General features: G+C 38.6%; 1 protein-coding gene across 5 annotated transcripts; it reads right to left on the bottom strand.

Annotated features, from left to right (window-relative positions):
- Nucleotide 1: 1 nt before the first annotated feature.
- On the bottom strand, nucleotides 2-27969 carry dlgap1a (discs, large (Drosophila) homolog-associated protein 1a). Of its 5 annotated transcripts, XR_015068229.1 has the most exons (16): nucleotides 27819-27969; nucleotides 15765-17256; nucleotides 11137-11351; nucleotides 10241-10436; nucleotides 8518-8836; nucleotides 7140-7264; nucleotides 6688-6813; nucleotides 6393-6548; nucleotides 6152-6234; nucleotides 6024-6069; nucleotides 4983-5264; nucleotides 4552-4708; nucleotides 4356-4447; nucleotides 4045-4197; nucleotides 2676-2763; nucleotides 2099-2131 (listed from the first exon to the last, which is right to left on the bottom strand). XR_015068229.1 is itself a non-coding variant. In XM_085930585.1 (15 exons), exons 2-15 carry the CDS (start codon nucleotides 17136-17138, stop codon nucleotides 1907-1909), a joined length of 3549 nt encoding a protein of 1182 aa, XP_085786711.1. In that variant the 5' UTR covers nucleotides 17139-17256; nucleotides 27819-27969; the 3' UTR covers nucleotides 2-1906. The 5 variants fall into 5 exon arrangements, 4 of the variants coding, with proteins under 4 accessions (XP_085786711.1, XP_085786712.1, XP_085786713.1 ...); XM_085930585.1 differs by lacking the exon at nucleotides 2676-2763 and having other exon boundaries at nucleotides 2-2131; XM_085930586.1 differs by lacking the exon at nucleotides 2676-2763 and having other exon boundaries at nucleotides 2-2131; nucleotides 4576-4708.
- Nucleotides 27970-27975: the final 6 nt, after the last annotated feature.

The following is a 27975-nucleotide window of genomic DNA, read 5'->3' as shown; positions in this document are numbered from 1 at the left end:
GGAACAGATCATCATCATATCTCGGGATCAAATCTTACAGCTCTTCCTGAGGAAAAAGTCATTGAGTTTGTTCACACAAACCACTGGCAGGATTTAAGGGTTTTCAGCAGCAACAGAGAACTTTCCAGACATTAAAAGTCTGACACATTTAGACATTTTTTTTTTTGACTAAGAAAAAAAAAAAAGAAAATTGGGAAAATCTCAAATCCCTTTCCATTCCCTTTTATTTCACCGAAGTTACTTACAGTAGATGCAATGTACATTGATTATTTTTTTTAATATGTTATATGGCACTAATCAGGCAGTCATAATTCTTCTAGTTTAATATTCAAGAAATGGCTCAGGTGTTTTACAATACATTTCTATTTTTTTCCAGTCAAAACACTGAAAACGTATGATGCAACCATTACGGCCTTCCATTCATTGACATACATCATTTCCTTAGACATGACTTGCTACTGGAACACTGAAGACAGATTTCCTTGAAAAGGGAAAAGAAAAACATTGAACAAAAAATATAACAAATCAACAAGAACAAAAATAGATTTGCATTTATATGGCCCTTTCTTTTTTACAAATGTTATTTCACATTGAATATGGCTCACTGTTATTATCACTTCAACTCAGAGGTAATTAGATGCTGTACAAAATTACCCCAACATATAGGACATTTTTTACAAATTACAAAATAAATACAATATACCTTCATTTAAAAATCACACATTATCACCATAATCATACAAGAATCTGTAGTACAGTATTTAATGCTTATACAGTTGATACATTTTATGATACATTTTGGCATAGCCATAAAAAGCATCATCACAGACAATATACAATATTATCGTAGAAATCACGCAATGATTCAGTGGTGCAGAATGAAAGTGACCCATCTCAGGAATTCTTTGGGTTTCATGTTTCAAAAGCCTGGCAATTAGATATAAAAGACAAGTCAGGTTATTATTTAACTGACAATTCAATTCAGTTCTGATGAGCATTCATTGAAAAACTTTAGTCTTCACAACTTTGAACAAACCAAACTGTGGTTTTTTTTTTTTTTTTTTGCATTAACAGGAACTTCAAATCAGCGGCATCTTGCAGAGCCAAGCCAGGTACGTAAATACATCTGACATAACATCAACATATGGCATTTGCTCAATTAGTGGCAAATGTGGTATTATTTTATGAGATGATGTGAGTTATACAGTGGTGTGGAGCCATACGGTCTATAGTACAAAACTACACAAAAGAAAAAATACAGCAGGCTAAAAAAAACAAAAAAAAGGTCTTATCACAATTTCCTTCAAATAATCAGGAAAAAATATATAGTATTGTTGTATCTAAGGTTTTTATTGTCTTGTCACTTCTTGTCTTATTTTGAAATCCCGATTCCCCTAAATCCAAGTCACTTCCATTTCCTCTTGTGTCATCAGTAGGCCACTTTGTGCATACTAACCAGCAGATATACATAATCTGATGCAGGTGTTTGTTTCATTCATGATTTTATTATCATTATGTTTTCTTCAGAATTGAGTAATTCTGTATTTTATTTGTTCTGCTTGCTTTGAACAAGTAACTGGTTACCAACCACCACATTTTTTTTTATGTCTATTAGTGCTTCTTAAAGACAGAAAAAAGAGTAATTGTTGTTCCAGTCTAGCATATCAGTCATGGCTTCATTAAATAAATAAATAAATAAATAAATAAATAAATAAATAAATAAAATAAATAAAATAAATAAATAAATACATAAATAAACAAACCACACACTTGATGCCTTGGAGTAGTAGCATTCTTCAGGTTTGGATAAATCTTAATAAACCGCTGGCTTTATACTCAACAATTGACATGTAAACATTATGTAATGTTGTGTATGGTGTAGGTATTGTACTGCTCAGGAATGTTCTCATAGCCTTGTCTGCGCCTCAGGGATGTAGATCTCAATGCTGTCAGCACTCTCTGTGGCAGAATTTTGTCGCACAGATGCAGCTCTTTTGGCGGCCATCAAGCGCTTCCTAGCCTCTTGTCGCTGTTTCTCTGAACTCTCCAATGAGCGATCTCTGGCCAGAGGTGGGTGGTGGAGCGGGGCCTTGGGTGGCTTTTTTGGTACTGGAGGCGGAAGCCGTCTCTCCTATTGGGAGAGGGCAGTAAGGAAGGGAGGGAAGAACGTTTCAAGAAGTAGACTTGTGAAGGGTGCTGGGAACATGACAGTTGCAGGTTTGGGGATTTTGGTTCATCTACTAAGAGGTAATAAATAATAGGAATTTTACAATCCCTTATGGCATTTTTCCCCCAACAAACTGAATTATTGCCATTTTTTGAAGCAGAGCTTTTTTGAATGTTGTCTAATATCTTCGCACAGTTTATCTTGTGTTTGATAAACACTTATGCTTATTATGTAACAATTTTAATGTTGCATGAATAAATTCAAATGTAGTACTGACTGACTGAGTTTATCAACAAAATGTTTTGCTATTATAATATTGTGACTCCTCAAAATGCATTGATTAATAATTGAAAAACTTAATAGCCAAAACCTCCTGTATCCATTGACCTTGACACTAACTGCCAAAACGCACATAACATAGCCACACATGGTGAGGCAAGAGAATGTCAGAAGAAAGGAAGCAAGGAAGGGCAGAGAGAACTGTGGTTAGATGGATGGATGGACAGACATGATGGATCAAGGGGAGGCCCAGAGAGGTTAAGGCCTTGTGGTGTTTCTTGTGGTGATTGATGCGTGGCTGTTTGCAAGCGCCTTCACTGTCAACACAAAGAAGCACAAGAAACAATAAAAAAAGGCCATGAGAGCAAATGAGGAAGCCATTAGAGTCATAAGTGAGTATGATGAAAAGCCAGATACTGCTGAGGAGCAACAGATAAAAAATAAACAAACAAAATATATTCAGACTGCGATGATGGCATTAAAGCAGCAACAACAAGAAAACACCCCAAAATACTTTAGCTTAGGCCGCCATTTAGTTTTTTGAAGAACTTCAAAACCACATTCCTTATTTAATACGGCTAACATACGTACACATGCACCTTATTGTCAATAATCAGCTACTATTTTGTCAATAAAGCTTGTTACATTTTGAACAGAAATAGGGAAGCTTTTAGTGTTTTAGCTTACCCTAACTTGTAGTCATCGAAATGCTATGAAATGCAAAAAATGGTCTAGTTTAGTCACGTTTGACTTTTACGCTAACGATGAATATGATATGGACTTAGTCTTTTCTACGTACATTATCATGCCTAACATATCTACCCAAAATTTAATAAACACATCTTAAAAAGTAGCAGAAAGTGCAATGGCTTGACTTCTAACACAGGAAATGATAACCAACACCTTCCACACCAGTTATCATTGTGGATGATGACAGTTTGCATGGTTAGTGAGAAGATAGCATTCCTACAGCATGTTCATGTGGAGATGATTGCGTAACAAGTAATCAAACAGTTATTAAACTGCAAAGAAAATGAACATTACAATATTTTAATATATAGTTATGATATAGTTAAAATATTTTTATGGAATCCTTCAAACGTTGAAAATAAAACATTTAAATAGTTCAACACAATTGATATTTGAAAGGTTCCTTATAAACGTAAACCACAGTGGTTTCTTCAGTTACGAGTTTATATGGCCGTGCTTGTAACGTTGAACACTATCTCCAACCATCTTTCTTTTTAAATAAATTCATGAATAAATATTGGATTTTCTGCAATTATACTATTAACAATTACAGAGAATGTAAAGTCTCTGTCATAGCATGGAAACGTCACAATATTAGTAGCCTAGAAACATTAGAGTCAGCGGCAAATCTTGGGGCATATTCTCCCACCCACGCTAAAAATGTACCTCCAGAAGTCCCACATTGAGGTCTTGCTGGGAAAGGGAGCAATAATGTAACGTTTGGTCAATATCTATAGTGTCCTCATTTTTGTGTCTAGTCTTGATAGCTAGTTAGCTAGCAAGCTAGCTAGCAAGACTAGACACAAACAGACATGATACATATCGTCCCTGTGGCTCTGTTTGTGTACCTTTCTTTCAGGTGGGTCTAGGGGTCTCCAGTTGTTGGCTCTAAGTTGGTGAAGCTCATCAAACTTGAGGCTAATGTTCTCAATGGACAACTGAAGCATATCCCAAAAACCAGCCAGGTCAGAGGCTACAGGACGAGGGTGGGCATGGGGGTTCTATGGAAAGTGGAGAACAAAGAGGAAAGACTAAGACCCTACTGAGGATAAGCGCGGCAGAAAAGGACGAGTAGATTTGTCGCAGAATCTGGCAGGGCCTGTTGTAGCAATCATAGAATAATTTGAATTTGAAGAATCAATAAAAATGTTCCACTTACCAAGTTCTCCTCACATAGTTCCCTAAACTGCTGAAACTTTTGGGACATCAACAGCTGAGCACTTCCTATGGCACTCCTCATCTTCCCCAGAACTACAACCACAGAAACAGATGTAGATACCAGAAAACACTGAAGGAATAGTAAATGGAAAATACTGTATAACATATTAGATCTAATAAATCAAATAAATGCACACCATAGTCCCTTATCAGATACACACCATCCTCAGGAATGTCATTACGTTGTTCGTCCATCTCCATTTGCTGACACCAGCCCTCCATGCGGTCAGTCTCAGCCTGGAGCAGTTTTAGGAACCATCGGCCATCTCGCTGACAGACTGACCTCTGCACCACCTGCCAGATATAAAGAACATTCTGAGTGTTACGAGCTAATCGTATTCCATCAGAACCACGGCATACTACTGCATATTTTGGATTCATAAAAAGTGATGTTTACGCCTATTGATATGAGCACTGTTCCTCTCATCGTTCTCATCCATGTCTGTTATTAATCTGTCCCTTTACTATATTGTTTAATTGAATACTTTTTGATTTTCGTCATCTCGATTTAGTCCGTGCTTCGAGACCAGTTTCAAAATCATCAATCTACGAATGATTTCCTACTTACATCTAAGATAGCTGAGCTGTTGAAGCCGACATCAGGCGGTTCATCACTGACACTATCTATCCAAGGGTCAGGAGGGGGAAGAATGGATGGATCAAAGCCTACATCCTCGTACTCATCAGAGGCACAGGCGTGGTAGTGGTTCCCTGAGCCCTGGATGCTGACAGTTGAGGTGGCAGCATCGCGGGAGTATTGACGAGAAAGTACACCAGATGACAGGACTTCTAAGTCCGTGTCAGAGGAGTCAAGAGGAGTGTCAAGCAGACCAGGCATGTCCAAATCTGCCTAGTTGAGACAAACAAATCACAATTAACACAATCATTTTACACAATGATATATATACATTGCCTAATATTAAAATGTACCATTTTTTTACACATATCCAGGCAATTCGGTGCTTTAAGTGGTAAAATCTGCAGACCTCAGCTGACCATAAAACATCTAGAATGGCTTTTTTTCAGAGACCACATCACATGCTTGGTGAAACCTGAAGTGCTTTTATATATGAATTATTAATTAGCAAGCATGCTATTCACTGCAAAATTCCTAAAATCTTGCCCTCAACATATTAATTATACATAAGAGCGCAAAAGGTAACGTGTGTCACGCCAAGGTCGAAAAAACCTCTTAAAACAATCACGACAGAGTTGTTTCAAAAAGAATATTGTACAATGTAAATAAATCCTTTGGTGATCATCAACTGGCGAAGGAGCAAAAGCAGTGTACCGTAATGCACCGCTAATCGTGAGGGGATAGCGGCAGACTACACCACAAATACTCGTAGATTTCTTTTTAAATCGTGAACGTATAAAAAAATGATGGTCACCCAAAAAGTACTGCCGTAGTCCTACTTTTCAATTAGCTTTGGCGCCATCTTGTGGCATTTTAGGCCATCTGCGAATGAGTCCCAAAAATGGCATGTTCTTAAGGAAGTGACAAAAAAAAAAAAAAATCTGAAAATTGGTAGGTTTGCAAGTAGCTAACCGTGAATAGGCAATGGATGTAAAGGCACAAAAGATAGTCCAAATGATCAATGTCTCTTACTTGTACAGCTGTTGTCACACTGTTAGAACGTTGGAAGCGACGATACCTGACCAGCGGAGAAAAACAACAGTCATTCAATTGTGTAATGATACAAGAAGCAACCTGTAATAATACAAGAAGCAAAGAACCTTCTGTCATCCTCCACTTGCACACCAACCGAGGTGAACTTAGATGGGTCCTCTGGGTCCAGAATTTCGTCTGGTCCATCCACCTGCAGGTTACCCCAAATCCCATCCGCAAGACTTTATCAGGAATTGCTCCTTTTTAAAACATAATTCTGTGTATCCAATGTGAATCTTTGATGAATTGGTGAACACATTTTCACAAATATCTCTACTCAATCAGATCTCTTCTGTGTGCCCTCAATACCTGGATACCTATGGAGAGACATGTGCCCTTCCTGAGTGCCTCTTTCCTGTAGTCATCATGGTGGTCTTCAACAATCAGACCTCTAAAGACTGGGGGTGCAGGGGTGTTGATTGTCACAGTGCTGTTACTGACATGCTGACTGGCTGGTCCATGAATCTGCAGAAGAAAAGATCAAACTTAAATAATTCGCACTTTAAGATTCTTTTATGAAAAGCACTTTACAAATAAAATGTATTCTCATTATTATTAATTGCAATTTATATTCACACTTTAAAAAATACGATAAGCAACCCACCTGTGCGTTGGCAGCCTCGATGGCAGCAGTCAAAGCTTTCATGCTGTCAATGCTTTCAGTTGAGTTACTGAGTCCAGATTGGATAGTCATGTCACCTCTTGGTCCTTCTTCTTCCATGTATGCATCCTGATGGGTATTCAAAAACATGAACCAGACTTGTTCTCGTTGGTGTACTCACTTTGACATCCCACCTTTGTCGTTAAAGTTATAATTCAGTATTTTTTTATTAAAACAGCTTTAATATATAGAAATGTTTGTTTGGTACGAAACAAAATATACTTCCTCAGGTATCCCTAGCGTCTACATATAATAAAGTGGTGTCAATAATGTTTGCTCAGACAGGGTAGACCTCATAACAAATACATTCTCTACTGTGAAGAAAATTCAAGTCCACATGGATTTTTTTTCATTCCAGCCATATTAGACTGAGAATGCTGCTGCTGCTGCTTTACCTGTGCGGACTCTGTGCTGCTCTGTGCTGTAATAGAGATGTAGGGCTTAGAGGCTGTTGAGCAGGTGGAGGTTCGCGGTGGCACTGGTGGAGGAGTTTTCTTATATGTTGTGATACAAGATGAAACTACATTAGAAAAAATAAATAAATTACCCAGAATACTTTGAAGAGTAATGATCAATAGCCAGGTCAACCAACATGGTAAAAAATCAAGGATATTCAAGGTCGTTATGAGCAAGCGCACAGACACACACACACACTTTTTTTTTCTACCCCTGGGGCTTGACTATGCATAAGGCATGGATGTCTGTCTTGATGTCTGTCCCTTTTCTGGTTCTGTGATTCAAAACTGTGTGTGACTGTTGGCCATAAGGGGGCCCCGAGCACTTTCTTTTGCATATTTGTTAAATTTAGAAGCAATTTTATTCACATCCTTCTGTTCTCACTCTTTTTCTCCCGGGACCAAACAGGCTTGTCACAATTGAAGAATTTCTGCATAATAGGCTACTTTTCGACAAGGTCAGGACAGCCTTTTTCTTTCTTCTTTTTTTTACTGAATCAGCACAATGTTAAGGGTTCACTGAAGTCAACTTTGATATTGAAGCGGCCTCTTGCTTCTCAGAGTCTTGGAATGCATTTTCATGAGCTCTTGCAAGGGCCAAATGAAATTCCATTTTGAGAATTGTCATATATATTTAGCAACATGAATCCACAGTTCTCTGGTGATTCACCTCACTCACAGCAACAGGTCTCCCTGTGACCTCACTTTGATTTGTAGTATCTGGTTATAATTGCTAGACAAAAAAAAAATCACTGCAAATTTATTAAAACATGTTAAAATTGTTTTGCATTTTAAATCAGGGGGAGATTTATGAATTCAATTAGACGTGGCCATCATTTGCTAATCAAGTGGTTATTTCAAACCATCACTAAACCAACAGTTTCACTCCACTGCATAATGTGTAAATTAATCTACAAAAAAAAAAAAAAAAAGAAAGAAAAACCCACCAGAATGACAAAAAGGTCCTGTAGCAATAATTTACTTTTGCAGTAGGGCATTAAAGGGTACTTTTCAGTTCACTGGTCATTGATGCAACATTTACAATAAAATGTCCATTCATCTATGAAGAGCTCAGTTTCCACTGTGCTGTTGGGCTGCAAAAGAACGTGTGAATGTGGCTCTACATGTATCTGTAGATGAATTCCCGGTGGAGCAAGGAATGTAGGTCAACCGTAACAGACTGAAGATAAAGACAATCCCAAACAGCAAACACAAATTCCCTTGGGGCAATGCTATTTGAATGTCATGAATGATGATATTTTTTACAATATTATTTTAGTGTGCATTAGAAAAGGCATCACACATCAGTGCATCCTACCTGTGCTGCTCTGGATGGTCCTGACAGTCGTGGCAGATGTGCGTGGTGGAGAGGATGGCAACAGAAGCAAAGGTCTTCCTCCTTCTCCTTCTTCCTCCCCAGCACAACCCTGATCAATGGCTCTTACATAACTGTGGCTCCTCATTCGGAAACATCCTGGCATGGGCAACGTATCCATGGTATCCATCCTGTCCATCCTATCCATCCTGTCCATTCTGTCCATCCTGTCCATAGCAGCCTCCATGGCCTGAGCCTGCATTTCGCTGTAGACCTGCTCACAAACCTGCTCAATCTGCCCATTCACCTCCACTTCACTCAACTGAAGAGAAAGATGCCAACGCATATGCAGACAGAGAAGAAGAAGGGACAAATAAAGGGGAAAAAAATCAGGATAAAGGACACTGATTAATCTTAATTTACTCAGAAGGAGGAGACCTGAAGAATTGGAAGACAGTGCTTATTCGTGATTAGTGCAGATCTGCATAGTAGGCCATCCACTGATTGCAGCCCCCTTTTTTTTTTTTTTTTTTTTTAAACATACATTTTCAGTAACCCATATCAGTTTATTATGGAGCCTTGCTCTCAGTCTCTATGAATGTCCCAATCAGGAATATCAAAATATTACCCTTGAAGCCAAATATGTGAAAAACACAAAATGAAATAAAGGTCAAATTGTAATACTGTTGTAACGTATGTATTTATTGTATTTTATTTTGATTCAGATGAGAGTTTTTCGCATACTATTTAGCGAAAATTCCAGCTTCCTTAAATAAACATATAGTGCATGCACGTGTTCTGGCTCTGCTTCGGGGTTCAACATTCTAGGTACTTCAATTACACATCTGTCGCCACTAAGGGTTCTGCTTCTGGGTACTGCTTTTAAAAATCCATTTTTTTTTTCTGCTTTGTCATTGTCATCATGTGATATGGGATACTGAATTGTACATAGATTTAGGGGTAAGAACAAATCGGAATGCACTGCCTTATACTTCCCTTACTAACATTATAGAAACTAATTTGCTGCAAATGTGCCAATTTAATCAGGCTTTGGGATTTTGGCAAATGCTAATTCTGAAAGGAATAGGATAGTCACAAATATATAACAAAGTGTGCCAATTGTAACAACTTATCTGGATCCATCCTTTTAGATCACAATTAACTGTCTTCATTTTTGCAATAAAGTCAATTGAATGGATCCCTTATGCATTACAAAACCATCAAGTTGTTAAACTTAGATTTTATTGTTTTCCCAATGAAATAGAGCCATTACCTCACCATCGAGCCATTAGAACAGTTAATAGACATTTAATAGAAGCAGTGGTAGGTGCAATGAGGAAATGGTTATTGAGGACACATGCGGGAAATCATACAAGTCCGGGTTCAAGGTAAGGTTTAAAGGTTGTGCAAATGAAGGCTTAGTACATATGTTCATAAAGAATAATCTTTACTACCTTACAGCATGGGTCAACAAGTTTGTGACCTTTCGTGAATTTTAGCTGTTTTGTGTGCTAAATGAATTCCCATGTTGTCCGAAATTGTGACGTGTTAACAGTGCGCCACTGCACCGCCCCAATTGAAAAAAATTCATCTTGTAAAAAAAAAAAAAATACAATAAGAGAATAAATATTCCAATAAATAATAAACATATTATTGTGTGGTGTTTTAATAAATTTAAATAATTTAATAAATCTGTTGTTCAATATTGTTCAACAGCACAACTAACCTGACTGATGGTGCTCATGGCCCTCATGTAGCTTTCATTGCGTGAGCGGTATTGGGGTGAGGACAGCAACGATTTGGGGTCGAGAAGGGTTTTGGGGTCCAGGGTGTCCAGGCTTCGATTGATTGAAACCTCACTCACCGCACGCAGGTAGCTGTGGCTCCTGATCTGTAGCTTTGGGGAATGTTCTGATGAAATCCTGTGGGTGAGACAACAAAGGTTGTATTGGAAGGTTGAAGGCAATCCGGTCAACTGTCCTTGCCAATTACCTTTTTTTTTTTTTCCCAGGGATTTGGCAACCCCAAATATAAAACAATAAAGTAGACCATGAATAATCTCATGCCAACAAAGGTGTGAGTTTGCTATCTTTTTTTTCTTTTTTTATTCAGCGCACATAGTAGGAACGTTTGTTTTAAAACATGTACCTCGTCTTGAATGAATTTATTTTTTGAGAAACAGAGAGAGAGAGAGAGAGAGAGAGAGAGAGAGAGAGAGAGAGAGAGAGAGAGAGAGAGAGAGAGACGAGAGAAAGACAGAGAGAAAGAGCAAGAGCAAGAGAGAGAGAGAGAGAGAGAGACAAGCGGAGATAGTTTCAGCACCAAGGACAGCTCCAAGAGGATGTGTTTGTGTATTAGAAATATTACACAGTATAAATTACAGTGTGTTAAATGAAAACTGTACAATGGACAGTTTTAACTATTGTAGCAATATCATTAGAGAAAAGTGTCATTTTGTGTGATGTTTCTCTTTCGTCTTTCCTTGTGTACGCATCACTTTTTTTGAGGGGGTGCTTAAAAAATGTATACATTAAATATTCCACCTCAGCAAACTTGGGGATGCAAACCATGTCGATGAATGCAAGGTGCATTGTACTAAAAACTAATACAAGGAAATCTTACTGTAGAGTGGTCATCTCAGTCAGTGATGGCTGAGTGGCTTTCAAGTAGCTGGCACGTCGTGCCTGCATCTTGGGGGAAGGTTTGGGACTCCCGTCTGAGTCTCCGCTGTCATCCTCAGCCATTGCTTTGACATAACTGCCGCTCCTCATCCTTCGACATGGAATGTCATCCTCCTTCCCCAAAGGAGAGAAACCGCTCCACTCATCCTGAGGTACCTGGTAATTCGTGCAGGACAACAGACAATTACCATCACTGCTGTTGCTATTGCTGCTTCCAACCTGAGTCACTAAAATGCCCTGCTGGTACATAGATCATTCAAAACATGCACACAAAAAAAAAATCGGCCTAACAGCTGAATAAAATAATTGACTAAAAGGATATTATGGTTCCCATGTCCACTGTTTCCAACAATGATGCAGTTATGGTTTCATTTGTTGGCTAATTAGGAGAGTACAGTAGAAACTGTGTGTGGGTGTGTGCGTATGTGTGCGCGTGTGCGTGTCTTCATAGTAAGTCAGAAGGAGGTCTGAAATTTCTCTCAGGGTAATTTGGACATCTGCTTTCCAGGAGTCAATTAAATTCATCAACATACTGGCGAAAGACTACACAAACGCATAAGAAAGAGCAGAATAATAATATCACACTCGTCAGACTATTGTCTATTTTCTAATGTTAACCTGCTCCAGTAGATACACAGATATCGTGTTTTCATAATAATAATAACAACAAATAATAATAATCCTAATCCCTCAATCGTGACTTTATCATAGTGGAGGGATTTGTGTGATCCAAGGAGCTAAATTTTCAGGGCTTTAAATCCCTGGGAGGTTCACACATGGAAAACAGGTCCTGGGTCAGCACCTGTTACCTGGGCCCATACCAATGGGGCCTGAAATGACAAGCTTCCATCCATGTGGGAGGGGCCATGGGGTTCGGGTGCCATGTGAGCTCAATGGTGAACAAAGAAGGAGCCCAAGCTTGTGTGTGAGGTCGAGATGCTCTGAGTATAAATAATTGGACTCATCTCAACACAAACCTTGGGCTCTAGTACCATTCCTATCCTTTTCTTTTTCTTTTGTTCATGATTGGCAATGTATATAAAGATGGCGATTTTTCCTTCATTTTTATATCCCACTATCAAGCTGACAAACTATAGAAAGACTGGAACAGCCATATGCGAATGATTTTATTCAACAACAAAAGTAATAATAATTGTTTTATCTTGAAGCACGCCATGTGTAGTAGTAACTCCCACCATCACAATTCTTCAGTTTTTCAAATATTAATGCTAGTGGGTGTAATGCCAGAGGCATGTGTCAAAAAAGTGTTTGTTGCCTTCATACTGGCTAGTGTAAATTTGACAGACAATGAAGGAGACAAGCAGCAGGCGGATTTCACCGCTACTCCGACTAATTATGCGTGAGTCACCGAGGAAAAGAGGATGAACGGATCTGCTTTCTTTATAAGTGCATGTGTGCGTGTGTGCGTGTGAGCGTGTGACGTAAAAGAGACATAAATGAGCAGTTTGGCTATAAAAAGCGAGTGCGGGGAAAGGACCAGCTGCATGCAGCATCATCAGCGGTGCCTCTCACCCACGCACAGTTCTCGTTTCCACTGCACTTGTTGTACTGAAAAAGCTGAGGAGCGTTCGAACACTCAGTAATGCAGCTGTTAATGGATTTCATTACTAATGTTTTTGAAAAATATTGATTAATGTTTGATTACAAGCAGAACTCTTGCATTTGTTTACAATGATGGCCAAGCATGTGAATTTACACGAGCTTCAACATTCATCGCACTGAGGACTAAAGGGGACTCGAACACATTGGAGAAAATCATTTATGAATATGGGATATTTTAGAATACCAAATAAAATGTGGGAGGGGCTATAGCTGTAACTTGTTGCCGTAACTGTCAAGGAAAATGATTTTGTGTGTGATGTTTGTGAGTGTCACTCAGATTATTATAAATTTATGAAAATTCGATGTATTACATGTAAGTAATGTTAGGAACCTTCTGTTCTACTGAAATTTTTCGACTGAAAAGACTTAGTAGCTAACAATATCCATGGTAACAGTTTCTGGAACATTTATTTTCTTTCAAAACATTTGATTATTAAGTGTGAGGTTGTTTTTAGCGCAAGGACAGATAGCGAAAGACAGAGTTTGATTGAAAGGCTTACAAAAACAGGGAAAGAAAATAATCAATGAAAAGCATTTAGTACCTGAATGTTGTTAGTCACTTAAATGTCGTACAGAGGCTGAGCTCAACTGAAGTCAAATTCCTTGTTTGACGTGCACAAACTTGGCCAATAAAGCTGATTCTGATATTTCTAAATTACGATCGGAATAACAGCAATTTTATTCAAACGTGATATCATTTTTTTTTTCCAATTCTTCAGTGCCACCGTCATCATTGCAGGACAAGGGACTAATTTAGTCTGTTTGTAAATTTGCTCACTGCTCTATGCCTCAATGGGAATTTGGTGTTTGTGATCGAGGCGGAGGCAGATAGATTCAGAGCTGTGTGATGGACATTATCATTTCTTTGATATTTATTCCATTCATAAATGTGACACCAGCGTGGGATAATCCTTCGGAATTATTGTGGAAATAATAAGCTTCAAGATATATTAATAGCAACCCCTATTTGCGGAGGAGCTGGTAGTTCACACATAGCCTGACAATGGTGGGGTGCAATGCGGTACTCCATTGCCAATGTCACATGCACAGCCGACTCCATCATTCCTAAGGGGAGATGTTGCAGTTTAACTGCCAATGTTGCACGAACCCCAGCGAGTCTTTCCGCAATGTGAAGCACGACGAACTCGTGCGTACTGTGCCCCCCCGACTGTTCTCATTTTAATGCAAATTAGGTTTGACGAGGATTGGCTGACCGTATTTGCATCCCATAAGGGCGCACAAAGGCTCCAATCGGCACAATTCAAGTCTTGCAAAATATCAAAAGGAAGAAAATTTGATGCATGTGCAGAGACATATTACGTTTTACGCTATAGACTTCTGCTTTGAACTAAAATGTTCTCAAACATTTTCTCAAACATTCTTGATTTACCATTTAGTAAAAAAAACATTCAAACCACCTTAACACCAGCTCAATAAAACCAACCACACAACACAAGCAAAGAGTACAAAATATATAGTACAACAACAGTAAGGAAAAAGGAAGCTAGCTGATTGAAAAACAGAAAACAACTGAGAGTAAATTAAAAAAATGATGTTTACAAGGAGGAAAGGATGCTGTTCTTCATGAGTTTATGTTATTGCCTAGCATTCAGAGAGTAAGGCTGCTACTGACCGCACTTACTTCTCTGTTGAACTAAAATGGTGTAAAGAGGAGGAGGAGGAGAAAAAGGAATAAAAGAGGCTCTCCAAAAGGAGGTGCAGGTGGGGGGCAGGGGGTGAGGTGCATAAAACGCCTGGATGTGAATGAGAGTCAGGGAGAAGGTGGCAGTGGCGAATCTACAGGTTTACAATGTTCCCTCAAAAGCTGTAGGTACTATTTGTGATCCAAAGACAAGATGTGAACATTTTTTTTTAAAGTATTTTGGGGTCATGGCAGAAATGTGATTTGAACAGTAATTTGTTTCTACTTCCACCATGTATGATCGTAGGAGTAGTGTAATGCACAAACCTTGTCCAGTTCCTCCAAACTATTTGCTTTAGTAGGACCTATTTATGTGTCGTTAATCTTGATTTTTATATGAAATACAGTTGGTGGAACTAATTGTTTCTCACGTAAAATGTTCCACGATAATAAATGACGGCATACCTGCCGAAACAACATCACAGGATATCAGATTATATCAAATTAAGTTTTGCAGTAAGACAATTTTTAGCCAAAGTCTGTGGGTGTGCATTTTACTAAGAATAAAAATTAATAAAAGGAAAACAAAAAGGATTATTTAAAAATGTTCTTGGCTCAGACAGCGAGATGTTAGTGTTGTTGACAGTTAAAGTCTATTCACAAAAATCTACTGTCAAATTTTGTTTGCTGTATTCAGTAGCAAAGTCTTTCTACTATTATCTCACAATTTGTACATCTTGGCAATGCACCCAAAAGTGGAAACACTAATGAAATCAGGATGTAAAGTATCAAACCTTGGGATTTTGCCCAAACATTACTAGTTTCAGAGGGGGATGAAGACATGTATTTGAGCTGAGGCATTTGTTTACTTGTTTAAGAGGTCTCTAGATACAATGCTAATATATTACTGTTTTTCCAGTTGATACCAAAACAGAAGAAGAGAACTCTTTTATGCTGCTAAAAACATTCTTTAACTTAAATTTGCTTTTAAGATGCATACTCGTTGACAATTACAAACTGTTAGGCTGACTTTTGCAGAATCTGAAAAAATGGAATTGGTGGCAGAGCATTCAGCTGTCAGGCAAGATCAGCTCGAAAACACAAAACTTTGATTTTTTAGGAAGGAGGTTTTTTACTAGTTTGGCCCCTGTATGTGATTGTTGGAAATACACTGTATTAAATACCTCCGGCTCAGAGGAAACATTGTCAATGATGAAGGGTAAATCGAAGTGGGAGGGCGGTCAACAGAAGGGAGTGGGGTGAATCGACTGGTTGTGGATTGGAATTGAAGTGGAATTAATTACCTGTAGGAAATGGCAAGTGCGCTCCTGTTGCTGACTGCCCTTAGGTTTGACTAGAACTCTATCTAGGTTTAGGTTAGCGGATCCTGCGCTGGCTCTGAGTTGGTTGTGGCTGCTGTTGTTGGTGTAGACCTCTCGGGCCCTGCTCACCGTTAAGCTCGACGACCATGCCCCTTTCTTCACGACGGGCGCGTCCATCAGACCCAGAGACAGCATGGGACCACTTCCTCCACCGATACCGCCACCGATGTTATTGCTGCTACCACTAACTGGCACACAAGAGGATGGCGTTGCGTACTTCACGTCGTTGTTGCTCCGGGAGACTTTGAGTGCAGAATGGTGGTGTGAGTGGCCATGATGTGTATGGGTGTGTGGGTGCTCACTGATTGTGCCGTAAGGGTCCATCATATAGTATTGTTGTGGCTGGGGGAACTTGTCGGGGTTGTTGACGGGGTACCGACCCATTGTCAGTGCTATTGGCGAAGGGGAAATGGAGGGTGAAGGCGAGGGTGGTGGTTGGTGGTGGTGAGGGTGGTAGAGACACAGCTCCCGTTCCAGGTTATCATCTGAGCTCCAATATCCAGAGCCCGGCGCAGATGCTGAGCCGTGGAGCTGGTGGTGATGATGGTGGTGGCTTCGATGTTTGGGCTCTGCTGATCGACAGCGTTCACGACTCTTGCTGCGCTTCCTCTGGCGCCCTCCCATCGGTGGAACGTCACCTTCTGGACCACCACCACCACCTACTCCACCACCAACACCACCATTAACACTCCCATTATTGGCCCCCTTGACAGACTGTGTGTGATGTGGCCCTTCCAGTGAATGTGACTTGGTGAACAGTTTCTGGACTGAGTGGACCAGATGGCGAATCCTCCCTGGGCTGTCATTGTTGGCGTTGGACCCCGTGCCCCCACTCTGGGCCAACATTCCTCGTTTGTATTGGAGCGTATGATAACCATCTCTGGAAAATGATGGCTGATGCTCAAACGAGTCTGCAAAGTTTGGTGGTACCCGGGTGGGTGTTTTACCACCATAGCCTCCACCACCACCACCTCCTCCTCCTCCTCCCCCTCCTCCTACATACGGTACCATGGCCATACACTCATCCTTTACCTCAGGATGGTGAGATGAGGAGGTGGAATGGCATCGTCTAGGAAAGGTTCCATATGGGACAATGCTGGTATTGTCAGAGGGGTATGAGGTACGCTGAACATTGTAGTAGGACAGCTCATTTGGATGTGGCACAGCAATAGGAAGTGGCATGTCCATCTGACTAATCAAGTATGGCTTGCGGTCAACATGCTGACCAAGCGGATCATATGATGGCTCATAGGACACCACATGATGGTGACTCCGGCTACTCGAAAGGCCTTTCATGATGTGGGGAGAAGAAGGGTGGATGCAAAACAGGAATGATGCGGATGAGAGATGCCAGACAGGCCTGTGTTCACAGAAAGGCGCTGGCTGACTTTCCCTGAGAGGAGAGCTTCAGACTCTGAAAGAGAAGGAAAATAAAGGAGGTAAGACATTTTGCAAGGCAGTCCATCAACAAGGAGAAGTTAGATCACAATTTGATCTTGTACAAATAGTGGAGTTGACAATGATAGAGGAGTTTTGTTGTGCTTCGCAAAGATGAGTGGGCATGACAAACAACACATACCATGGCAGCTGAGCTATCAATGCTATTATAAAATAGCTCACTTTCAAATCCATTTACTTGAGATGAGCTGTCATAAAAACATCATGATAGTTAAGAAATTATGGACCTGACCCAGCTTTTTTTGGAATGTGTAGCAGGCATAACTTAAATAAGTGAATATTTATTAAAAACAAAAAGACTAAAGTTCAAATACCTATCAGTGGTGTAGTGTATGTTTGTATTAATGATAGAACTATGGAATATGTATCTGGCCTTTCTCTGCCCTACTTGGCCCAAGAAAACACTGCTTAACACAGTCAGACAGCTCCATTGGTAGATGCAACATTAAGTAGCTCAATGTAGTAACTCGTTGTTTTCCCTCCCTCTCACTAACATCTAATCAATTTAATAATGTTTGACATACTACTTTTTTCACCCAGAGCTTGTTAATTCAGTTGAGTTATTTCCATAACTGCTTTGTGCAATGAATCAGAGGTAGAGAATGGCTCTAGCAATACAAATATGACTTTTCTCATCAGCATTTCCTTGACAGGCTCCCCCTGCCAAGTACTGTAACCTTGGGGGAAAACACAATTGCTAATTAATTTAATATGGGCAATAATAGCTGAGACACCAACACATTATTTGGCTCCTTGAAGTGACATATTTATCAGATAATTGATTGTTGTTAAACGTTGTATTTAGAAAATTCTAACGTCGTTACAAATTGACCTGGCTATCAAATAATATTGAGAGTTTTTCTTAACATTCTGAAAAAAAAAACAGGATGTGATTTACATACATGATTGTGGATTGAAAGTTCTGAATTAGACTGTCTCAATGAAAATAGATTGGACTCAAGACAATAAACCATAACAATTTTGAAGAGGAAGTGATTCAAACAGCCGCACACCCCACTACTTTAAAATATCCTTAAAATATTCAGATCAATCAGTGGTAGAAAGCTAACAAAATCAGTGAACTGTGTAACAGAACATGTACAATTCATAAATTAGCATCTTTGCACTTGTCGTCGTCCTTTCATTGTTGATTTTAACTTTGAAGGAAGTCTCCATCTAAAAAGAACACTGATTAAATACTAGCATCCCCCAACCTATTTTGTACCATCATCCTTCCATTAAGAGCGGCATGTACCAGACTGCTGCGGTAATGCTGTGTGTAGGCGTGAGGAGGAATGAAAATAGGGCTAGGATCAAGTTATTTGAGGCTAAATGAAAGCTAGTGGAAAAAAAGCCTTTGAGTCAGCCTGCAGTTGGATACCAACAGTAGAGGTGGACTGGTCCATACACATTCAAATATATATATATATATATATATATATATATATATATATATATATATATATATATATATATATATATATATATATATATATATATATATATATATATATGTATGTATATATATATATATATATATATATATATGTATGTATATATATATATATACATATATATATATATATATAAATTATATATATATAGTGTCATTGTTTTTTTAAATAATCAATAGACCATTAATATGCATTAATATGCATTGTTTGAAATAAACAGATAAACAATAAAACACAAATGCTTATCTGGTTTAAATCCAACATGCATTTGGGGACACGATGTATGATCACAGCAACACTAGGTGCATGACAGCTCTTATTCACAAGTTTGTTGCCATAACAACAAAGAATATAGTGAATGTGCACTCTGTGCATCGAGCAAAGAGACGGTGAGCAAGCAGCACATTTGATTTGGAGGAGTATTCCCTTTTTTATTTATGTTCCCTAAATGCCACAAAGTCTGCTTAAAACTGCTAATAATCAAATCACACCATCTGTCTGACACCTTGATGCTTAGTGACAGTTAATTTTGGTCTCTATGGACCTTGAAGCTTACGGCGGTGCTTTAACGTATATCACGTGGTACACTGCGAAGGGGAAATACATTTCCTCTCCATTCAGGCCTATTTATTTTTTAAAGTGGAGGTTAGGCACTGGGACGCCATCTTCAGTTGACAGCAAAATGGCCGCACCCTGAGATGGATACGGGTGCATTTTGCTGGTTAATTTATATTGTACAACCCACCCTTTTTATAATCATCTTGATAAAAGCTGATTCTCGGGGAGCGGTTGTGTTTCCTGCAAATGCTTCACTGCTCCCTCTCTATTATGTGTTGTACAGCTTTGTGTTACCATGGGTGAAGCAAAGGAGGTGAATACTTGTGCCCAAGTCTAAATTTAATTTGAAATAAAGAGTCAAAGAGTCACGAGGCTGTTAAATTACACTTGACACTACACTTGTTAATTAGTGTGACACTTTGAGCTGATGCATGCCAACTGCTATGTTACATCCATCCATTCTCTGTATCGCTCATACCCGCTAGCACAGCGGGTGTGCGAGAGCTTTTCTCAACTGAGTTTTGGGCAAGAGGCGGGGTGTACCCTGAACTAGTCATCAGCCAGTCACGAGGCAAAAATAGACAAACAGCCATTCACACCTACGGAAAATATTGGAACGTGGGAGGTAACCGAAGACACACATGCACAGAAAGAACATGTAAACTCCATACAGGAAGGCGCTCGAATTTAAACTGTGCTTAACCAGTCTGGCCAAAATAATATATTTTTAGCATAGGCAGATCACAAAATAATGCATATGGTTCTGCAATTTTTCACTTAATGGGTGGACAAACATTCCAGAGTTGAATATACAAGTCATCAAATAGTCGACTCTTCCTCGACACTTTCTTTCCTTTCTCCAGATCTGTAACTATAAAACTTCATTATGTTTTTTCCCTGCATTTTTTCTACTCCTTTCCATCTACATGTAGACAATTAATTATTATTATTATTATTATAATACATCTTATTTATATATATATATATATATATATATATATATATATATATATATATATATATATATATATATATATATATATATATATATATATATATATATATATATATGGTCAAACTGATTGTCAACCAAATAAAGCAAAAAAAAATTTAAATGGAGATGCTTTTATCTGGCTGGATAGCTTTTAGAGGTGACAAAAACATTTTATCTAGCTATAAAAAAAAAAAAGGAAGAGCCTGGGTAATGAATAATGAATGTATCTATTAACGTCTTCCTCTTTGTCCTTTTGTCTCTAAACGTCTCCCTATCGTTTGAAAGACGTCCTATCATCATCATCCCAAAAAAAAAAAGGACTGTATGTCAAAGTCTGTGTTCTTTTCTGTTCGCCCACTGACTGACGTGATTCAACCAAGCCTTCCTAGCACAGGAATAAGGAGAAGTGCGTGGGCACCTGCTTCTACGGCTCGCTGCCTTTCGATACATGACTGATTTTCTCACACTTGGTACCTCGTGCATAGTGCTACCATGCTGCACACAAAATATAATTTTGCGCTTGTGCATCCCCGTGAAGCCGACAATAGACAGACAGATAAGGGAACAGAGACGTGGGATGTGTGAAAAAGTTGGGACCAAAATGACCAGATGACTGCGAAAGAAGCGTGAATCATTTGACACCTATCTTCTATCATCGTTTCCGTAGTGTGGGACACCGATTGCTTTGAATTCTTTTTGTAATTATGCTCATATTGATTGATTGTAGAATAAAACCAATGCTGCAAAAACATCCATTAACAGAACAAAAATTCAGGGAACTATGTTGGAGCAATAAAGGACTTAAAGCTCTCTTTCAGTGTCATTGTTCGATCTGTTGTAGTGATGAAAAGTGATTTTTGATTGGTTGATTTATAGATGACACAAATGAAGAAAATAAACAAACAATCATCAATATTTGATCAGCGCATGGAATCAAAAGTATGAAAACGTAAGCAATGTTAGCTCTTAAAATGAAGCAATTTTTAATGCAAACCAAGAAAATGATATACATACATTATTTTGCACCAATCAGAACAGCCTAAACTAGGATGCCAAATTTAAACCAAGAAGCCCCTCTAATGTCTCATCAGAGACCAGCACAGTAGCTGTGTCCAAATTCCACAGCCAGTTCCAAGGCTGGGGGTCCTTCGCTGCCATGGAAGCTCCGCCTCCTTGGACTACATAAATCATGGCAAATTTAGATGGGCAGAAAAGCTGTGTACAAATTAATAGGCAATGTCCTTCAATGCACAACACTGTGTTATAGAGCTATTTTTCCCACAATATTTTTTTTATACACAATAATAATGCTTACGTAACAGCCAGATAGAGGCCACTAGCCCATTTTGGAGGGGGGGGGGGGGCAAAATATTACTGATTTCACAGAAGCCCGAGGAAGACGTAGATTATGTTAGGCATCTCAACCAGAGGCATCACGATGGCTTTGAGAATGGAGCATATAGGCGCCTCCAAGGTGTGTAGCACAGCATTAAATATCATGCATAAAACAACCACTCCACAGCTTCTTCACAGTCATGCACAGATCTGTAATCCAATTACATGCAACACAATATGTTAACACTGTAGGCAAGTACAAACTCTACAGGATTTGTGCAGCAGCTCGAAATGTCAGCTCAAATGGAAAAGCTGCATTCTGTGTACTGACAAACAAGTAAGACTTCTTACAAACAGGGAAAAAGTCCAACAAATGCAAAATAAATCAAATTCAACACGCTGAGTTTGTACAGGCTCTGAATAAATATGCAACGTCAGAAACTGTGACAGCCTGCTTCGAAATGTTCCAAAGTGCACTGGCAATGTAAGATATCTTTTCCAAAGCATTGATAAGTCCCATTTATAGAAAAGTCAATGAAAGCTTCTGGGAAAAGGAACATTCAGTTTACAATTAATTTCAAGTACCAAATCTGAAAACATGTTTGTATTTGTAATCAATGTTTATGTAATTGAATTGTGTACAGCTTGTGAAATACAAACTATTGTGTAAAACTGAAAAGTACAATTTGTATTTGTAAAATAAGGTGATATTTTTTTTCCATACAAAAATATTGTTACCGGGTTAAGCATTGGGTCGGTCAATGTGATCCAGAATCACGTCCATATTTCGTCATGGAAACAATATCACACATCTCAATGCATTTCCTAAATCATGCATTCCTTAAAAGCCCATATTCACTTAACTTTTGTTAAATTCACATGCTTGTTTTGTGGCTTCGTATTTTTTCACTGTGATAGGATGCTCATCAAATTGGATTTTCCACATCTCTCTTGAGTGAGTGTGTAACACCAGAACTGGGTGACTAACGGGGAACCCCTCCCTCACTCCCTCATCCTTTTTAAGTGATTCCATCTGACTGAGCTATCCCAATGATTTTCTCTGCCCTACTTTTTTCCCTAAAAAAAAAAAAAAAAACTGAAGAGATTTTACAAAAGAGCATATGTGAATGAAAACGTAACAAATTCTGAGCTCATCGATTGATGCTTTAACTTGTGACGAATATCATAGTCCCAATTGTAATTTGATTTTTTTTAAATCTAAAAGAGGATTTGAATTTTACAAAAATGCTACTGCAGCCTTGGCCATCATAGCATGTTGTGAGATTAATTCTAAGATATGAGCTAAATTTAATGATGCTGCAGATGTCTCACAGTTGGAGAGAGGCTTGAGTTCTTTGCAGCAGAGCTTGTACAGTAACATTGATGTCCTTGACACTGTCACTTCTGCTTGGCAGATATTTGTTGCTGACTTTTAGATTTCATAGCACTGACGCTAATGTGATACAATTTACAGACAATGAAAACAGAGGTAAAGACATTTAGATGAAACATAAATAAGATGGGGTTAGTAACACATTTTAACCATATTACAAATTTGATGTCTCTTCTTTTTTATATCAAGATTTTGCGTGGCTATCCCTCTTAGATGGATGGGCCGAATCTGCCTGTCCTCAATGTGCCTGCACAGCAATCGCCCGACATTTGTGGTGACCATGCATAATGTGTTTGGTTCCCTGACATGTTTGGACACATTTCCACGGGAATTTCAAATGAGTCCATGCAAAGTGAAAACCCGAAATTGTTTTCTGAGTCTGTTCAGAAGGGGTTTAATGCCAAAATTGATCCCTCCTCTGAATGGCACTGAACCACTTAACCCTCCCAAATCTTCACTCCAAAAAAGGTTACAAGTGATCCCAAACACCAAAAGCCCGTAACAACGTAAAAAGAAAAAATTTGCTCGCCACGATCAAATGCTTTTTACATAAAAAGTGAAATATACAGCATGACCATACAGCTGAAAAGAGTTTGCAAAACAGGTCAATACATGAAAAAATAAGAAACTAACAATTTTTCACTCATAAATTGAGTATTGATATAAGATTGAGAAATGCAGTACCAAACACTGAGTGTTGCAAAGTCCACTTTTAAAAGTGGAAGAAATACAAAATGCAAGAGTGCTTCTGCTGGACTGCACTTCTGTGGGTAATATATAATTTACTGTGGTTTACCAAAATACACCTATTCAAGACATGGCTTTCAAAGAGAAAACGCTGACACAAATAGAACAGTTATACTAGCTACAGAGCCTCTCATCTTATCTGGACTTTCATCCATCATCCATCCATTCATTCATCCATCCATCCATCCATTTTCTGAAGTGCTTTATCCTCACGAGAGTCGCGAGCATGCTGGAGTCTATTGCAGCAGTCTATGGGCGGTAGGCGGGGTACACCCTGAACTGGTCACCAGCCAAATCATATTCATTTGTAAAGTTAAAACTGTGTTCATAACTTGATTGACATCTTCCGCCCCTTTAATAAATGTTATTACCGGTAGCACAGAAAAGGATGTTATATTTTCATTTTTGCTTTGTTTGTTTTTCAGTCTGACTGAAATACGACAGACTCATACAAAGCGTGGTTGAATGAGGCCTTCGAAAAAGGGGTGACATTTTGGGGTTGAACCATTTCACAAATGATTTTTCTGAGGTTTGCATGGAATTGCATCCTTTTTTCATTTTTCATTATGGCTTGTCTTTGTGACTGTTATTTTAAGTTATTTTTCATGAGGGGGTGAAGTTAAAAAAGGTTGACTCACAATTATACCCATTCCATTTTCTACAGCACTAGTTATAGTCAGGACTTCTGGTGAGCTGGAGCATACATATTTGTTTTGTTTATTTCAAAACAAACATTATCGCCATTCATTACAATTTCATTTCATGCACTGTTTTCACCTGACTTGTCGAAATTGGAAAAACGTTAGGGTAATTCTGCTTATCTAGTCCTGCCCCGATTTCAACCAAGGATTGACATTGCCTGACTCAACAATTACACCTCTATTATGTTCCTTATGATACCATATTTGAGCTGACTTTGGGCAAGAGTCATTCAAGAGTTTCAAGAGTTTCAAGAGTTTTTATTCGCCATGTTTGAGCGTGCCAAACAAGGAATTTTTCTTTGGTACATCACAGCCTCTGTTCAACATTTAGGTGACTAACAACACTCAGGACAAGTGAAAAATGACAAATATTCTCAAACATCCCCTGATCTTAAACTCTCAGGAGGGCAAGGAAAAACTCAAAACTCCAACTAGGGGAAATGAGAAACCTTGAGAAGAGACCACAGATGGGAAGGTCCCTCTTCCAGGATGATCAGGCTGCAATGGATGCAGAGAGGACACATAGTACAAACAGTGTAGACAATTCACAAAAGGTGTGGAGTACAGTCTGTGCTGGTTGCCATTCAATCAAAGAACACAATCGACAATTCACACTTATGAAATCTTTAGTCTACTTCACTGAATCTAGCACACATATTTTTGGAACACGGGAGTACCTGGAGCAAAAGGAGAACATGCAAGTGGCGCACAACAAGGCAGCACCTGAGATTTCAACCTCATCCATAATCACTACTGGTCTGCCTCAACCAACAGCTACATTTATTGACTTCAATAAATCCTCTGTTAACTCATTTACTTGCAAATTTGCAGAAAGAAAATATAATATAATATATATATATATTTTTTTTTTTTTTTTTATTATTTTTTTTATTATCACAATTATTATCAAAACCTGATATGCTACAGAAAAACTAGGGCAGATTCAAAATCTGTGAAGAAAAAAAAATCTTCTGGGAAAGTTACTTGCATGGCTGATCATTTAAATTAAATACAAATTGGTTGACCAGTATTATTGGAGTTCTTTGTTTTGGTCCGTGTCATCAGGATAGAGACACCTCAAAAGATTTGAAATATTTTGGGTCTTTGCTGCAATTTCTTTCCTACATTCTCTGCATACAAGGTTATGTATGGTCTTTAATTACTTTTCTGCTCATTATAGCAAAAATTAAACACAGCCACACTTCTTCCTGTGGAGTCTCACCACTGTAGTCGTAAACATCGAAATAAAAAAAGCCTGCCAGCTAGCACATATTTTCCAAACCACGTGAACAACATTGATCTTATTGTAAAAGAGAGGATAGCACAATCATAGTGTCGAAGAAAAGCCCATTTGTAACAAGTTACAGAACAAAGCGAGTAGTGCCTCACACCCACATGCTTCCTAAACATCACACATTCCTTTCTAAATTTCATCACCACCGGAGGTTCCTCTATGCTCTTTTTTGGCATCTTTCTGAAAAGTATGACAACTTCACTCAAATTAGTTTCCAGCCCTCTACATTTTAATATGATCTAATCATACCAATGCCACGTTACAGCCACACCAAATACTATTCATACATTCACATATTCACACTCGCTATTGAATCAGTTAACATCCATGTGTGCTTTACCTTCAGCATGCTTGTTCATTACAGATGCTATGTGAAATGAATGAAAACTGGACATTCTGTGTCTTTAACAGATGATTTATTGGCTCTCTGCCATTGCTCTTCCTTCCGTATCGAGTGTTGTGCATCCATGGTAACTGGCCACATAATGCAGGTGTGACAAATCCTCGAGGCAGAGATTTTGCTTCTACCATCTTTATAATCAATTAATTTGAGATCCTTAAGTCATCTTTTCAGACCAAATTAAAAAAAAAAAGTACTGCCTTATTTAAGAATTTCTGGGCAACACACAGTGAATTATATTACCTGAAAGGGTTGCCTGATAAAACAAAAAAATATTATCCAATGTAATATGCAAATAATTTTCTTAAAACTTACATTAGTATTGCCATCTGATAGTTGAACATGAGCAAGGTTAATTACAACTAATTAGCTAAGAATACACTGAGCTTGCATATTTTTCATCATGAAAAAAAAAAGCAATTCTTTCATTAGATAGTCAACATCATTCCTTTAGGTACATGTTAAATATCAAAATAATATCGATATCACGATATTCAACAGCCATATTACATATTGCATGTTTTTCCGATATTGTGCAGCCTCATTACCTGAACACCTAATAAAATGAGCCAAAACACATTTGTTTGAAATCAAAATCAAAAGGTGATATTATTTTTACTTAATTGGTTTTGCAAACACATAGTGCCATTTCATTTAATTCCAGAAACATTATTTTCTTTAATTTTTGGGGGGGTTTTAGGAACATGTTTTCTCCTTTTTTCCTATAGTTATTGTGTTGGCTTTCCTTAACTAAAAATATATTGGTGGGTACAAATTACTGTAAGAATGCAAAAAGAGTATTTTCAGTGCTGACACTCTACCCACATTCTTATCATCACCAGTTGGTCCTCTTGAATTAGATGCATGCACGACAGATCTCTTGTCCTCTCATCCACAGCCACAGGCGACAATCTGACTCAAGCTCACAACTTCTCACTGAAGCGGAAGAAGGCGGACAAATCCAAGGATGGCTGCACCACATCACACTTGACATCACTGGAGTCTTAAATTTCATTTCAGCTTAGGCTATAATAATAATGACCCAGTAATGCAACAACCTGTTCAATGTTATTTTCAAAATGCAACCTTTCCACCCAGCTTTTTCCATTGCAGTCAGAAAAAAAAAAAACAGCATAGACGTGAATCAATATGACGTTGATGCAGCTTTAACATAAAGAGCATTTACATGTGTGTGAAATCTTGGAAAGTCTTCCAGTCATTACTTTAAAGAGTCGAGTTTGTGCACTTACTAAAATCGTTTTGTCAAAATATCCCCCGCATATAAAGCATTTTATAAATGTGGGCGTTTGAGTAATCTTAATTGACATTTTTAAGCCATTGATCACAAGACATCAGCAATGCTGGGGGGAAACAAAAAAAAAAAAAAAAAACGCCGCTGCGGTGGACCTCATCAGTGCGACCGTGACGCTAAAGATGCTGAAAGCTTTCCGAGCCACGGAATAGAGTTGATCAATCCAACAACCGACGACTATCGTACAGGCAAGCCTTGGTTCAAATACCGGTGCGAGGTGAGTCATTAATCCACCGCGGCATTGCTACCGAGGAACTGTTCACTCCTGAAGGTGTCACGCGCCAACGCCTGACCTATTCAATCGACTGCAAGGTGCAAAGACAAACATACCTCGTTCAGCTCTTCACATCATCGCTAAACACCTAGCATCCAAAGACACGTCCCCTTTTCCTCTACCCACGGCGATGTCCACGGCAAGTCACCGGCGGAATGTGAGTGTGAGAGACTGTGTGAATGTGTGAACGTCAATGTGTGGGCGGGCATCAAG

This window comes from Syngnathus leptorhynchus, chromosome 14 (genome assembly GCF_054491065.1).
Source record: "Syngnathus leptorhynchus isolate UIUO chromosome 14, UIUO_Slep, whole genome shotgun sequence".
NCBI lineage: Eukaryota > Metazoa > Chordata > Actinopteri > Syngnathiformes > Syngnathidae > Syngnathus > Syngnathus leptorhynchus.
Note: the sequence above shows the minus strand (reverse complement) of the source record. Positions and strands in the feature narration are given on the sequence as shown.

Excerpts from the sequence above, each read along its gene's own strand:
- dlgap1a (XM_085930585.1), bottom strand. The coding sequence starts at position 17,138 with ATGAAAGGCCTTTCGAGTAGCCGGAGTCACCATCATGTGGTGTCCTAT. Across the intron at positions 7,265-8,517 it reads GACCATCCAGAGCAGCACAG|TTTCATCTTGTATCACAACA; the intron begins GTAGGATGCACT and ends TTTCTAATGTAG. Across the intron at positions 5,265-6,023 it reads GTGTGACAACAGCTGTACAA|GCAGATTTGGACATGCCTGG; the intron begins GTAAGAGACATT and ends TGTCTCAACTAG.